The sequence below is a fragment of the Bos grunniens genome, chromosome 4, assembly GCF_055505025.1.
Source record: "Bos grunniens cultivar Pamir isolate PY7600 chromosome 4, Bosgru_T2T1.0, whole genome shotgun sequence".
In the NCBI taxonomy this organism is placed as follows: Eukaryota; Metazoa; Chordata; class Mammalia; order Artiodactyla; family Bovidae; genus Bos; species Bos grunniens.
In genome coordinates this window covers 104,257,787-104,273,849 of record NC_141168.1, presented here as the reverse complement: position 1 = coordinate 104,273,849, position 16,063 = coordinate 104,257,787, and the positions used below count along the sequence as shown (strand labels likewise).

Genomic DNA, 16,063 nt, shown 5'->3' with positions numbered 1-16,063 from the left:
ACTACATTCGACTATCTGGGACTATGGTCCAGTAACCTGCATTTTTAACAAGCTGCCTGGTGATGCTTAGACAGAAAGCCACATCTCAGGCTCCCATCTTTGAGATCTGTTGCTTAGTTTCACCTGTGCCTGAGGGCTTTGTACCTTTATGTTCTAGGGATCTCCCAAGATCTAATTTCTAGAAAGCTCTTGCTGTTACTTCTCAGACATGCCCAGATGTTGCATGGGGCATAACTAAAATTGCCTTACATTTTTCTATTCAATACTAGGTGATTTAAGGCTTGTGTGTGTGTGTACGCGCGTGCACACACACACACACACACACACACATTATGGGATTTAATGGCTCCTTCTTTTTGAATATAACTGTTAAAGGATAAAAAGGTTTTACACACTTGTGTTTTGATACTATTGACTAACATTGTTAATGTGGTATATATGTGTAAAACTAGTAATTTAATATGAGTTCTGTGTAGAAAGATCTGGAAAAATTGGTACTTGTTACTCAGTTTTCTTAAGCATTCTGCTGAATTGTATGACTTGAGGATTCTTTACAGTTGTAATCAATGTTGGGTTTTGAATAAAGAAAGCAGCAGTTCATTCTTGGTGGTGGTGTTACAATAGCAAAGTTTCACAGAGTTATAGTCCTTACACAGCAGTTGAAGGAACAGTAGGTCTTTTTCAGAAGGTTTAAATAAGTGGTCACTGAAATGCTTTCTTTAAGTTTAGATGTGTTTTGCTTGTAACATCAGTGTTAATAGAAAGCTTGGCTTATAATCTTTATTGAGAGCTAAACACAGAGAATCAACAATTTTTACTTTTTATTTACTTATGCAGACTGAACCTATGAAAACGTTAAAGTATGTTAAAGTTTTAAGAAAAGAATGTGAGCATTTTTTATTATGTGTATTAGTGTACATTCTGTATGGCTACATTATGGCACTCAAAAATATTGCATCCTTTTTATAAGCTGGTGAGGTTGGTTTAGAATGTGTGGTGGCTTGTTTCATGTTACTCTGTAGCTAAAGTTCTTAAAGTTTCTAACAACAATTTTTTTTTAATTTGTAGAAATTGCACTTAACTTCGTTAATTTTCTACTTCAGATTAGTTTCTTAATACATCAGATTTCCAAACCCACTAGTCAGTCAATCTTCAGGTATTGCCTCTAAATGAAAAATTGTTGGGAACTAACTAATTAATCTAACATCATATTACAGTTCTCTGGCAGTTAGACTTTAAGTGTCTTTTGCCTGTTTAGAACAATGCCTTGTATGCTATTTGGATTCAGAGTTTCTAATACAGCTTCTTGCATTTAAACCTATTATACTACGATCAAGTCGCCTTAAATTTCCAATTGGCTGTTAGAAAGCAATAATTCTTTTGTACAATCCTCAGCAGGTATCCCAGAGGAACCCCAGGCCTACACTGCTCCATCCTCAGGGAAGATAAGAGGAGAGGGATAGTACAGCCTGTGTGTGTGTGTGTGTTGTGTATGTTAGTCACTCCGTCTGTCCAGCTCTGCAACACATCAGGCTCTTCTGTCCGTGGGATTCTCCAGGCAAGAGTACTGAAGTGGGTTGCCATTCCCTTCACTAGGGGATCTTCCCAACCCAGGGATTGAACCCAGCTCTCCCGCACTGCAGGCAGATTCTTTACTGTCTGAGTCACCAGGGATACCTAATATAACCTGTAGATGGATTATAATGAGGACATCATTTTACAGAATGCTGCATGAGTAGTCATCTTCTGGTCCTAATATGATGGTACTGGAAACAGATGTGATATTTTTCCAACCATCGTATTTTATTGCTGAATTTACTTACTCTGCATTTTACCCTCAAATATTTAAGTAGGAGATGTTAGCAACAGGACTACAAGTGGCATGTTAAGAGTCTTTTTTTTTTAATTTATTTTTTAACTTTACAATATTGTATCCTACTACTTGACAGCTGCCCTTGATGTGGTTAGGGCACACCACTCTAGCTGTCTGTTACCTGTTTTTTGCCTTGTGTGCCTTCTTGTCCTTCACTGGTGTGCATGTGCCATAAAATACTACTTTATATTATAGCTTAATTCTACATATTATATCTCCCTCAACCAGAATGTAAATTCCTTGAGGAGAATATAAAATTTATTTTGTCATTCTCCTTGGTACGTCAAACAGTACTTTCCATGTAGTAGACATTCATCAAGTTTTAATCAGTGGTGGTAATTACCTGGTTTCACCACATATGAAGTTACTATTTTTCTGATGCCCGTTTAGCTTAAGTAATGATAGTAAGTATTTATTTTTTTTCATACTTTAGAATATTTATTTTAGCAATTTTATTATTAATTTTAATTAAATTTTATTATTTAAGTGCTTGTAAATTTAAAGATTAAGTATACTAATGTATGTTTCTAGTGGATAGGTGTCCTCTTGTTTGATTTACTTGAGTTGAGGTAATTTTGTAATAATTAGTTGAGAAATGTTGTGATCACCCAGTTCAAAACTAAATACATATTCTAATCACAGCTGTAATCATGAAATAAACAATTTATTATGTTGCCTATATAAATGGATAGACCGCCCTTATCCACAGGGGACACATATCAGGACCTCTGTTGAGCCTAAACCTGCAGATACTATTATATCCTGTATATCCTGTATTTTTCCTGTATGTGTGTAAAGCTTATAAGTTAGGCGCAGTTAAGAGATTAACAAAAACAATAATAAAATAAAAGTTGTAAGAATATACTGTTATGGGGACTTCCCTATTGGGCCAATGCAAGGGGCCTGGGTTCGATCCCTGGTCAGGAGACTAGATCCCACATGCTGCAACCAAATATCCTGCCATGCCGCAGCAAATACCAAACATCCCACGTGCCACAGCTAAGACCCAGTGAAGCCAGATTAAACATTTTTTTAAATATATTGTAATAAAAGTTATGTGAGCATGGGCTCTCTCTCAAAATACCTCATACAAATATAATGCCTAATGCCTTTTCCATCTTAACTAAGTATTTATCACACACTGTGGCTCTTTTGCAGTTTGAGGTGCAACAGCAGAAGAAACTAAATTTCTTTTTCATTCTTCACAATTTCACAGATAAAAGATTTGTTCTTACCATAGATCTTAGTAACCTGAGCATTTAATATTTTTTTCCTTCCTTTATTAAGCTGAGAACTGTCACATTTTCACTTCAAGGGAGCACTTTACAGTATCTCTTCGGCATAGCGGGTTGCCAGCATCACTACTCTTGTGCTTTGAGCCATTATTAAATGAAATAGTTGTTACTTACAAACACTGTGATACCAAGACAGTCAGTTGAATAACTGAGAAGGCTAGCATGTGGCTTAAAGTTGGGACACGAGTTCTTCATATATAGTGGCTTTCCATTTTCTAGTTGTAGCTGACCTTTATGTAGGTCTTTTTTATTGCTAAAAATGGTTCTTTTTCAAGGGATAATCTGTTTTTGTCCTTGTTTCTTCTTGGTGGAGAGAACGTAATTTAAAAATTTTTTAAATAAATTATTATAAATCAGATTATGAGAGGTGTTAACTTTCTCTGCTTCCTAAAGTTGCTAAAATTTGTACGTATTGCTTTTATAACCACATTTTTTAAAAAGAATTAATAGAAATAGCTCCTGGTAGTTGAACTAAAAACCGTCTGCATGTCTTCTGAATTGCTTATGGTAGGGGGCGAGATAAGGAGGAGAAAAAGAAATAAAAAGTAAGTCATAGAAAACAAATAGCAAGGAAGCATTCTAAGAGAAAGAAAAAGTTCCATGAAAGAGTTACAGATTTAATCAGACTTGTTATAACAATAAATATAAGTGGGATGAACATATGTTTTTCAGGAAGAAGACTTACTATAAAGTTTTTTCAAAAGCCTAATTATATACAGTATACAAGAGTGTTACCTAAATAGCACCTATGAAAGAAACGGAAAGTAAAAGAACAGGCATACCAGATACAATATAATAGAAAGAAAGCATAGAGGGGGGATAAAATTAAATTTGATAGAGTTTAAAAGTAAAAATAAATGGAACAGACTATAATGGTAAAGCATATGTCTTAATAATAATGTCATGGATCAATATGTAACCAAATTATACAGAACTAAATTTCTATAAAAATTTTTTTTTTCTGGCCACTCAGCACAGCTTGTGGGATCTTAGTTCCCCAACCACCAGGACTGAACCCATGCCCCTGCAGTGGAAGTGCAAGCGTCCTAACCACTGGACCACCAGGGAAGCCCCCAGAACTAAATTTAAATGATAAAAATTATAAGAGATAAAGAGCATTTTCATATCTCAATAGTAGTTTAGAAGTTTTGGAGTAGTTCTCTAAATATGTGACAGATCATGGTTCTATTTTATTACTATATTCTGTATTTTTATTTCAGTTAGTATATAAGAAAAAGAACTGTATGCTGAAAACAGAAAATACATGCTCTCCATGACTGATGAAATATTTATAAAGATTGACTGTGGTTTTTGGTCACAAATAAAATTTCAGGTGATTCCAAACAGTAGAAATAGATTATCCTAGACTTTGCTTATCATAAAATAAAATGAGAGCTAAGTAATAAAGATAGGTAGGAAACCTGGTAATTTCCAGATCTTCTCTAACACTCTTGGGTCAAAGAAGAAATCAGAACTGCAGTTGTAAGATTCAGTTTGGCTCTCCAGCCCTCTGTGTCCAACGAGGTGGACCCCAGGGAGGTGGAAGACCAACTGTAAGAGACTTGAGCTTTCTCAGATTCTGGTATTCATGAGAGTCCTAGACTCAACGGACATGAGTTTGAGCAAGCTCTAAGAGAAGGTGAAGGATAGGGAAGCGTGCTGCAGTCCATGCCGTGGCAGAGAGTTGGACGTGACTGAGTGTGAGTCATGGGGTCGCAAAGAGTTGGACACGACTGAGCGACTGAACTGAACTGATCTGACTGAACGAAGAGCCAGTCCCCTACAGAACTGAGGATGACTGTGTGTGAATAATGTGACAGTTCACAGTATGCTGCATTTCCTTTTGTCTTCTGATTTTTAAAAAAAGGAAAACAATTTTGTGTTTTGTTTTCAGAAGAATAAAGGACAATATTCAGTAACAAATGTTTCTTGACCCTCTGTAATGTGCAAGGCATTTTCTTTGATGTGAAATATAACTGAATAAGACTAAGCCTTGGATACTTGTAATCCACTGGATTTTATTATAGTATGCACATTTGAGATGCATACATGAAAAATCTTTTATATTTTCATTGTAAAGAAACTATAGAGTTCAGTATGATCATCTCTGTTTGCATCAGAGGTAAAACAGATCATTATAGTAGATTGACTGAACGGTGTAGAATGTCCGGAGATCTTGGTTCCTTTTTACCTCTGTCACTTATTAGCAGTTCTGTTTCATTGGACAATTTAATTTTATCCCTCTGGGCTTCAAATTCTTCATCCATTAAGGAGGAAACAATTAAAATAAGATTCTGTATACATGATTTTTTGTGCAAGTGGAGCCTTGAATAAATTCATTTCTAAGTATTGAGTATCAACTCCTTTTCAATCTGTAGGGACCAAACTTACCCTCTGGTCAGGAAGGAAGGACAAATTTAGGGCTTTATGCAAGCAGAGGAGAGTGTGTATATCTTTAAGAAGGACAAAGATGAAGAAAAGAAGGGCATTGGGAAAGGTTTCACAGAGGCAGTGTGACACCTGAGCTGGTCTTGAAGATAAGTTTTTGCCAAGTGTACAGAGAAGGGGAATATTTTAGATGCAGGAGATGATAGAAAAAGTATAGAGGCAGAGAAGCGAGTACTTCACACTTGGGAAATTGGAGTTTATTAGTAGTTATTATGGTTCTTAGTAGTTAGCAGAGGTTTATGGAGGAGTGGTGGTAGCAAGACATTACGTATTGAGGTATATGGGAGCTGAACTGTGAAAAATAATGGACTTTAAGTGAAAGACTGAATAAACCATGGCAGTTTTTTTAGCAGTGGAGGGAGGTGGCCCTGTAAGATAAAGTTAGTGTGGATTCAGAGATAGCAGTTAGGAAACTGGCAGTTTAGTTGAGACATGATGAAGTCGTAATTAAAATAATGGCAGTGGAGATGATATAGAGGGTTAAGAATAGGTCTCTAAAATGAATGAGCTTTGTAGGGTGTGACAGTATATGCAAAATTTAATACGTGAATGTATTTCCCTTTGGTCTATAAATTTCATCAGCTCATACAGGATGGCTTTTAGGGTAAATATACATTGTGGGGACAATTGGCAGGATGGTATTTTACAAACTATGAAGTTTAAATAATTTTAAGTTTCACTTTATTCTTATGACTAATGTCTTTTTTCCTTCACTTTTTATAGTGGACAGGCCCAAATCTCAGCAAGTTCGAACCTCTAGCACAATAAGGCGAACCTCTTCCCTGGATACCATAACAGGACCTTATCTCACAGGACAGTGGCCACGGGATCCTCATGTTCATTACCCTTCATGCATGAAAGATAAAGCTACTCAGGTAAAATAAGCAAATCAGTTTCATTACCCTATAGTTCTTCTATTTTGATCACAGTAAAAATGTAGTTTAATCAAATTTTCCCAATTATTAAATATATCAAAGAAAATGATATCTTTAATAAACTTTAAAAACTTTTATTACCTGGGTTTTTGAATTATTTAGTATTTAATAAGTAACACATCAGTCTGTATTAGTGATTTTTGAGGCTTACAGTTTTAAGAATTAACTTTCCTACAGAAATTAATATAATGACTAGTAACTATATTAGAAAATACAGGCATATCTCATATTATTATGCTTCTCAGATATTGCCTTTTTTAATACAAATTCAGTGTTTTCGGCAGTCTTCAACCGAGCAAGTCTGTCAGCATCAGTTTTTCCAACAGCATTTGCTCACTTCATGTCTCTCTGTCAGATTCTGTCAATTCTTTCAACATTTCAAATTTTTTTTATTATTATATGTATTATGGTGATCCATCACCAGTGATCTTTATTGATACTGTTGTAAAAGGATTATGACTTGCTGAAGGTTCAGATGATGGTTAACATTTTTTAGCAATGAAGTGTTTTTAATTGTAGTATGTACATTGTTTTTTTAAGATGTAATCCTGTTGAACATTTAATAGATGATAGTAATAGAATAACCATAATTTTTGTATGCACTTGAAAACCAAAAATTTTGTGTGACTTGCTTTATTGTGGTGATCTGGAACTGAACCTGCAGTATCTCAAAGGTATGCTGGCATAAGTAATTTTTGAAGAAAACCTTGTGCAGTTATTGGAAATAATTTATAAAGTATTAATACATGGCTAAGGAAGTTTATGTTAAAGGATTTTTTTCCTGTTTAAAACCAAAACTGAAATCCTCGAGAAAGAAATAGAAAATTTTCTGTTTGTCACACTTTCCCTATTTGTGGAAGATTTCCGAAGCTTTTGATTTGAAAAGTTTTCCTTCCATGGCAGGAAAATATCTGAAAACATCCTAATATATGGTTTCTGAACTCCTGACCATATCTGTATAGCATTAGTCAATCAGCATTATGAAGAAGTACTAAGAGTATGAGAGATGGCTGTTGGCCTTAAGGAACTTACAGCATAGTTGGGAAGATAAGATTTAAATGCAAGAAAATTGGTAATAGAAGACAGAGTATAATTAGGTATTAGCTGAATAGAGCATTTAAATGTAAGGGAATTCAGAGGAATGGGAACATTTCTGGCCTTGTGGATGAGGGAAAAAGAAGGATTAGAGTTTCATGTCTGAAGAATGAGGGAAAGGGGAATTTTGGACATGATTTATGATCTATGGAAATCTTCTCCAGTTTTGTAATTTTCTCAGGCAAGCTTGAAACCATGGAATTAGCTTTTTTATCATCCATCCTATCAGTTTTGTCTGTGTAATATTTTATGTCTCCCATACCAAGTCTTTTGCTTTCCACTCTTTATGAGGAAAAAGAGCAGTTTGATACAGTAGGCCCTGGGATGTGGGCCTGGACCCTTAGACATGGTCATGGATAATTCAAAACTATCTTTCTGGAGGAGCTAGACTCAGAAGTGTGATAGAGTATAGGCATAGACTATAAAAAGAAAGAAGGTCAAGAGATCAAGGACTCAGTTTTTAGAAATGCACAAAAGGGAAGGATAAAAAATTAATGTATTCACCTGGTAGCAATGAGAAGAAAGTTAACATTTACTGACTATTTACCATGTACTTTGTGTTTTTATATCTGTGTGTCATTCTCATTTAATTCATTTATAAGGACATTATAAAATTACACAATGGAAAAGCAGAAATTCAGGGAAGTTAAGTGACTTACTCAGTATCATAAAGCTAGAAAGTGCTGGAGCCAGGTTTCTAATACAGGTTAATTTGTCAGCTGATCTAAACTTCAATTTTCTAGGGGTTTTAGGATAAATGGAATACTGTGTGTGTGTGTATCACCTAGTAGAGTAATTGGCACTATACCTAAAAATGGTAGGTATTCTTTTTATATTAAAAAGAAATCCTATCTTTTGTTGAATATATATGCTTGATGCTGACAGTCTCCAAAAACATTATCTTACTCATTCTTCACCAAAATTCTGAGAAAGAAGAGGAAACAGAAAAAAAGCAAAAGCTTAGAGAAAACTAAAATAGTGTAGCCTTACACACCAAAGGGAAACTTGTTTTAAAAAAGAAAAGATTATTAACAGTATTAGGTACTGTCCTGAGGTCATAGAACATAAGCACTAGATATAGGGATTAGGGGCATACATATTGTCTTGGAGAGTGAAATACTGATAATATGCTAAGAGGGGAGGATACTTGGGAGTTAAGAAGAGAGTGATATGGAGATAACAGAAAAAGGAGCTGGGTAGGTTTCTTAACCATATCTGTTTCTTTACCTGTGCAGTGGGATGAATGAAACCTAACTCGTGATAATGTTGGATGACTAAATAGGATAATATTTGAAAGTGAATGGGCTTCCCTGGTGGCTCAGTGGTAAAGAATCTGCCTGCAATGCAGGAGACTTGGGTTCGATCCCTGGGTCAGGGAGGTCCCCTAGAGAAGTGACTGGCTACCCACTCCAGTATTCTTGCCTGGAGAATTCCATGGACAGAGTAGCCTGGTAGGCTACAGTCCATGGGGCTGCAAAGAGTAGGACACAACTGAGTGACTAACTACTTGAAAGTGAATATGCAATACACAGGTTATTAGCAGTAGATACAGACAGGCCCATTTGGAACATTTGCAGAGTCTGGAGCAAATACAAAATGTACACCTACATACCATATACATACTAAATTAACAAACTGTTACATAAAATCTGTTCTATCCATTCATTCTTGATATATAAACCTTCTTATAGACCTTGAGGTTCATGTTTGAATGAAGTCCTGGATTTTTCAGAGTTGAATGCCAGAATGTGTCTGCCTGATGCTGAGCCCACCCTACCCTCTGAGCCTGAACCCTTCCTGTCACTCACACCATTCTATACTCTGAGGGATGGCTTTATGCGTATGTGTCAACCCCCTAGTCTTCCCCTTCATGCTCCATATATACTTTCTCAGGGAGTGAGACCAGGAGTAGGTCTTTGTAGACCCTGGAAATCGGATCTGGCATGGTTTGAACAACGAACTGATGAGTCTAGGTTACCCAGAGCAAAGTTGATGGCAGAGATGTGGACTCATGATGTGTATGCCCTTCTGGCCCCAGGGTCTCTTCACCCTTTGGGAAGAGGCATGGCTGGAAGAGCGCCACAGCAGTTCCCCCAAAAGCTTGAGGTCCAAGGTAGGGCCTTCTGTCGCCTGGGTCTTCCTATATATTGTCTATTTGAGAAGCCAGACGTTGATAGGAAGGCAAAATACAGGCCTCGTACTGAGGCTTAGAGAAGTTTAGTAACTTGTTATATAGCTAATAAATATGAAGAGATTTGAATCCAGATTTGGCTGATTCCAAAGGTTGTATGTTTTCTCCAGTTCCTCACTGCCTTCCATAGTAATCACTCAAGTGTGCAGTGCTTGCCTCACATGTGTAAGAAATGGTCTTGCCCTGAGCATTTTTAGTTTAATTGAAGATATAAGAGATGAACATAGGAGATGGTTATTATTAATTCTTTAACTCTTGGGGAAGGAAGAAGATTATTTTTATTTATTTAGTGGAAATTAGTAAAGAGAAAGTGGTGCAGTCTGTTTGCTACAGATATTAAATACCTAGGCTGTCTGACTTTAGTGGAGGGAATCTCAAGTATTTTCCACCTTTCATTTTTCCATATTTCAGCTACCTTAATAATTTGATGGTTAGAAATAGAATTCTTATTGTTTAATATATTTGCACATTGGGCCCTTTTAAAAGAAGCTGCATAGTATGAAAAAGACTATGGACTTTAGAGACAAATCTTGTGTTCAAATCAAGGCCCAAAGTGAGAGAACTTTCTGGGATAGTAGAATTGTTGTATATCTTGACAGAGGTTTGGTTACAAGGGTGGATATATTATATTTATTAGAACTTATACAAGCATACACTTTGTGCATTCTAACATACAACTTAACTTTAATATATAGAATATAAATATTGACATCTAAAAGATGTTTAGGTATCCCTCGTTCTTGGATTGGAAGAATTAATATTGTTAAAATGGCCATACTACCCAAAGCAATCTACAGATTTAATGTGATCCATTTCAAATTACCCATGACATTTTTCACAGAACTATAACGAATAATACTGAAATTTATATGAGACCACAAAGGACTTATAATTGCCAAAGCAATCCTGAAGAAAAAGAATAAAGCTGTATGCATAACCTCCCAGATTTCAGGCAATACTGCAATGCTGTAGGAATAAAAAAAAGTGTGGTATTGGCCCCCAAACAGGTATATGTATCAATGGAACAGAATAGAGAGCCCAGAAATAAACCCACAAACCTACAGTCAATTAATCTTTGATACAAGAGGCAAGAATATTCAGTGGAGAAAAGACAGTCTCTTTAGCAAGTGGTTGTGGGAAAGCTGGCCAGCCACATATAAATCAATGAAGTTGGAACACACCTTCACAACATACACAGAAATAAACTCAAAATGGCTTAAAGACTTAAATAAAGATGTGATGCCGTAAAACTCCTAGGAGAGGGACTTCCCTGGTGGTCCAGTGACTAAGAATCCACCTTGCAATTCAGGGGATGTGGACGCTCCTCCCTAATGAAGTAATCAAGATCCCACATACCACTGGGCAACTTAGCCTGCGTACCACAACCAGAGAAAGCCCGTGTGCTGCAACAAAGAGCCAGCAGGGCCAAAAAAGAAAAAAAGAGTAAAACTCTCAGAAGAGAATATAGGCGAACATTCTGTGACATAAATTGTTCCGTATTCTGTGACATAGATCATACTACCAGTGTTTTCTTAGGTCAGTCTTTCTCAAGGCAAAAGAATTAAAAGCAGAAGTAAACAAATGGGAGCTAATCAAACTTAAAGGTTTTGCACAGCAAAGGAAACCATAAAGAAAATGAAAAGACAACCTATGGAATGGGATAAAATATTTGCAAATGATGCAACTGACACAGATGGGCTTAATTTCCAAAATACACAAACAGTTCTGACAGCTTAATATCAAAAACCAACTCAGTCAAAAAATGGGCAGGACAGCTAACTAGACATTTCTCCAAAGAAGACATACAGATGGCCAACAGGCACATGAAAAGATGCTCATCATTGCTAATTATTAGAGAATTGCAAATCAAAATTATGATGAGTTATCACTTCACACCAGTCAGAAAAGCTGTCATCAAAAAGTCTATAAATAATAAATCTTGGAGAGGGTGTGGAGAAAAGGAAACCCTCCTACACTGTTAATGGGAATGTAAATTAGTACAGCCACTATGAAAAACAGTATGGAGGTTCCTTAAAAAACTAAAAATAGAGCTACCATATGAGCCCACAATCCTAATCCTGGGCATATATCCAGAAAAGACAAAAACTCTTAAATCAAAAAGATACATGCACCCAATGTTCATAGCAGCACTATTTACAAGAGCCAAAACATGGAGCAACCTGTGGCCATCAAGACATGAAGAAGATGTGCTGTCTGTTATATAATGGAATATTACTTAGCCATAAAGGAGAATTAAACATTGTCATTTGTAGCAGTATGGATATACATAGAAATTATCATACTAAGTAAAGTGAGTCTGATAAAAGACAAATATTATGATATCACTTACGTAGACTCTAAAAAAATGATACGAATGAATTTATAAAACAGAAACTGACTCAAAGACATAGAAAACAAACTAGTGATTACAAAAGAGGAAAGGGGGAGAGAGATAAATTAGGACTTTGGGATTAACAGATACAAACTACTATGTATAACATAGATAAACACGGTCTTACTGTATACCACAGGGAACTATATTCAATATCTGTAGTAACCTATAAGGGAAAAGCATTGGAAAAAGAACACGTATGTATGTATGTGTGTATGGATCACTTTGCTGCACATGTGAAACTAATGCCATATTATAAATCAAACTATACTTCAATTAAAAAAAATGTAAGACCTGTTTTTCAAAAGCATCATTTGGCATTTTTTTCCTCTGTGTATTAGGTTCAAGCAACTAGTTGAAGAAAGTAAAAGACCCAATAATTGATGATATTCAACAAAGTTAAAAAAAAAAAGATTAAGGACTTGAATATAAGATCTGAAGTCATTGAAATCCTAAAAGAAAACGTAGGTGGTAAGCTCCTTGACATGAGTCTTGGTGATGATTTTCTTGGATTTAAAACTTAAAATGAAGACAATAAAAGAAAAAATAAACAAGCAGAACAACATCAAACTAAAAAGCTTCTGCACATCACAGGAGGCCATAGACAAAATATAAGGCGGCCTACTAAATGGGAAGCCTGGTCACAAAGAGCTGGACACAATTTAGCAACTGAACAACTAAATGGGAAAAAATATTTGCAAATTATATATCCTATAAAGGATTTATATCCAAGATATATAAAGAACTCAGACAGCTCAATAGCAAAACAATCTAAAAAAACAGGCAGAAGACCTGAATAGACATTCTTTCGAAGACGTACAGATGGCTACCAAAGAAAAGATGCTCAATGTCACTAATCATCAGGGAAATGCAAATCAAATACACGATGAACTATCACCTCATACTTCAAGAAAATCTGTTATCAGAAACACAAGAGATAACAAGCATTGCTGAGAATGTAGAGAAAAGGGAATTCTTGTCCTGTTTTTAGGAATGTAAATTGGTGCAGTTACTACAGAAAACAGCATAGCGTTTCCTCAAAAAATTTAAAAATAGAACTATTATATGATTTAGCAGTTCAATTTCTGGGCATTTATCCAAAAGAAATGAAAACATTAGCTTGAAAAAAGCATAGGCACCCTCATGTTCATTATGGAATTACTTAACCAAGATAGGGATGCAGTCTAACTGTCCGTTGATAGATGAATGAATCAAGAAAATGAATAGATAAAAAATACTATTATTCAGCCATAAAAAAGAAGGAAATCTTGCCATTTGTGACACCATGGATGGACCCTGAGGGTGTTATACTAAGTGAAATAACTCAGATAAAGACAAATACTTTATCTTATCACTCATACATGGAATCAAAAACAAAAATCTACTATCTCCTAGATACAGAGAACAGATTGGTAGTTGCTAGGGTGGAGGGGGTTAGGGGTAGTTAAAATGGGTGAAGGGAGTCAGAAAGCACAAACTTCTAGTACTAAAGTCATGGGGATATAATTCACAGTATGGTATGTATACTTGACAATACTTCATTGTATATTTGAAAGTTGCTAAGAAAGAAAATCTTAAAAGGTCTCATCACAAGGAAAAAGCTTTCTGTAACTATGTATGGTGGCAGATTTCACTATTGTGGTGACCATTCAGCAATATATACAAATATTGAATTATGTTGTATACCCAAAACTAACATAATGTCATATGTCAGTTATACCTCAATTTAAAAAAAAGCTAGCGCACTCACTTTGACAAGACTAACATCAAACATACATGCATATGTTACTAATTGTTTTCTTTAAATCAAGAATGATTCATTAGGTGTGAAATGCCATTTCATCTTTGAAATGAAGGTTGTTTTAACTCATAACCTGTAATTTGGTGAGTTTTTTAATACTTAATTGATCATAGTTACACTTCTGAAATGAATACTATTCATTTATGGAGTTGTTTAAAATATACAGTAGCAACTGAAGTGTTTAATATTTAACTATATTTGTTTCAATATTGAGAAATGAGGCCTGAAACTTTTTCTTTCTATAGTGTAATCCTTAGATTTCTGTGTTACATTTGCTTCATAAAAAAGATTTTGCGAGATTTCCTTTCTGTTCTGGCATGGTGTAAATTTCATCTCTGTTATCTGTTGCTTGAATCTGAAAGAATTTCCCCTGTGAAGCAGACTAGTATGTGTTTGGATTATAGCTCTTTAGTAAATCTCAGTTTATTCCATGGCTGTTAGTTTCTTTTGATTTCTGTCTCTTTTGTTCAGTTTTTTCATTTGTTTTCCTAGAATATATCTAGTTCATCCAAATTTTCAAGTGTATTTTCATAGTTTCACAAAGTACTTTTCTATAATTCTTTCAACTTTTTGTTTATCTGCAGTTATTTCTCTGTTCTCATTTTTAATATTGTATATATTTGTGTTCGAGTAATTCAATTTACTAGGTTATATATTAAATTTTTTAAGGTGTTGAATTTATTTTCCTGTTTTTCTTTTTTTGAGTTCCTTGCCCTCTGACTTTGATTTGTTTTTGCCTTTCTTCTACCTTCCTGGCATATGCAGTGTTCTTTTTCTGGGTTCTGAAGATTAATGCTTAATTTTTTTATTCATGATACTTACTGTTTAGTAATATAAGTGTTTTATGCATTTTATGCCAAGATTTACCTTCTGAGCTCAACTTTGGCTCGTATGTTTCCATTATTTGTATTTTCAAGAGATTATGCAATTTCAGTTTTGATATCCTGTTTAAAATATGAGAGTTTTTGTTTGCTTTGTTTTAAACTTCTAAATGGTCAAAGTTTCTTTTCCTAATAAAAATTCAATTTCTAGTTTTATTGCATTATAGTATAGACGAATAGGTTTTTGGAAACTTCACTGATTTTCCATGTGGCTTAATATATGATTTATTTTTTCTTACTTCTCTGTATTTGAAAATGAGGATACAGTCTTTTAGATAAAGAATTCATGACATATTGGCATGCGTGCTAAGTTGCTTCAGTTATGTCCGACTCTTTGCAGCCCTATGGACTATAGCCTGTTAGGCTCCTCTGTCCATGGGATTGTCCAGGCAAGAATACTAAAGTGGGTTGCCATGCACTCCACCAGGAGATCTTCCTGACCCAGGGATTGAACCCATGACCCTCTCATCACCTGCATTGGCAGGAGAGCTCTTTAGCACCTAGTGCCACCTGGGAATCCCTCATTACATATTAATTCAACCATATTAATTATATTACTCAATTTCCATATAGCCCCCTTTATGTCTGTCTGTTCTATCATGAGCTGGATGTTGTTAAAATTTTGTTGATTTCTGTTTCCAGTGGTCATTGCCTTAAAGATGATAATACAGATGTTTTAAAGATGTATATCTGTTATGTCTTTCTTATGGTTGATACTGTTTATTGTTACTGAATATTCAATGTCTTGATTAATATTTTTCCCTGAATATAACCTTTTTATGATATAAATTAACATTGTAAACTCATTTTCATTGGCCAGGAGCTGTGGTTTGGGAACCTGATAGCTTGGGTTTTTGTTGTTGTTAAAACTTAGAGTTGGAATTGTCTTTTTTGTGTATTTTTTAATTTTATTTTTAATTGGAGGATAACTGCTTTACAATTGAAAATTTTACAAAAATATGAAAAAGAAAGGTAAGAGGGCGACAGAGGATAAGATGGTTGGCTGACGTCACTGATTCAATGGACATGAACGTGGGCCATCTCCAGGAGATGGAGTAGGAGGCCTGGCATCCTCGGTCCGTGGGGTCATAGAGAGTTAGACGTGGCGTGGCAGCTGAACAGTAGCAGCAGTTGCTTTACAACGTTGTGTTG

At 35.2% G+C, this 16,063-nt stretch overlaps 1 protein-coding gene and 1 long non-coding RNA gene across 19 annotated transcripts in view; one reads left to right on the top strand and one right to left on the bottom strand.

Annotated features, from left to right (window-relative positions):
- The window catches only part of LOC147374610 (uncharacterized), a 310,540-nt gene that overhangs the window by 199,500 nt on the left and 94,977 nt on the right, over positions 1-16,063 (bottom strand). The window lies entirely within an intron of this gene.
- GLCCI1 (glucocorticoid induced 1) overlaps positions 1-16,063 on the top strand; it is a 107,806-nt gene that overhangs the window by 23,820 nt on the left and 67,923 nt on the right. For all 4 annotated transcript variants that reach the window (XM_086397670.1, XM_086397668.1, XM_086397669.1 and 1 more), the window contains exon 2: positions 6,340-6,491. In XM_086397670.1, the coding sequence (XP_086253796.1) occupies positions 6,340-6,491 (152 nt within the window). The remainder of the gene's footprint in view (positions 1-6,339; positions 6,492-16,063) is intronic.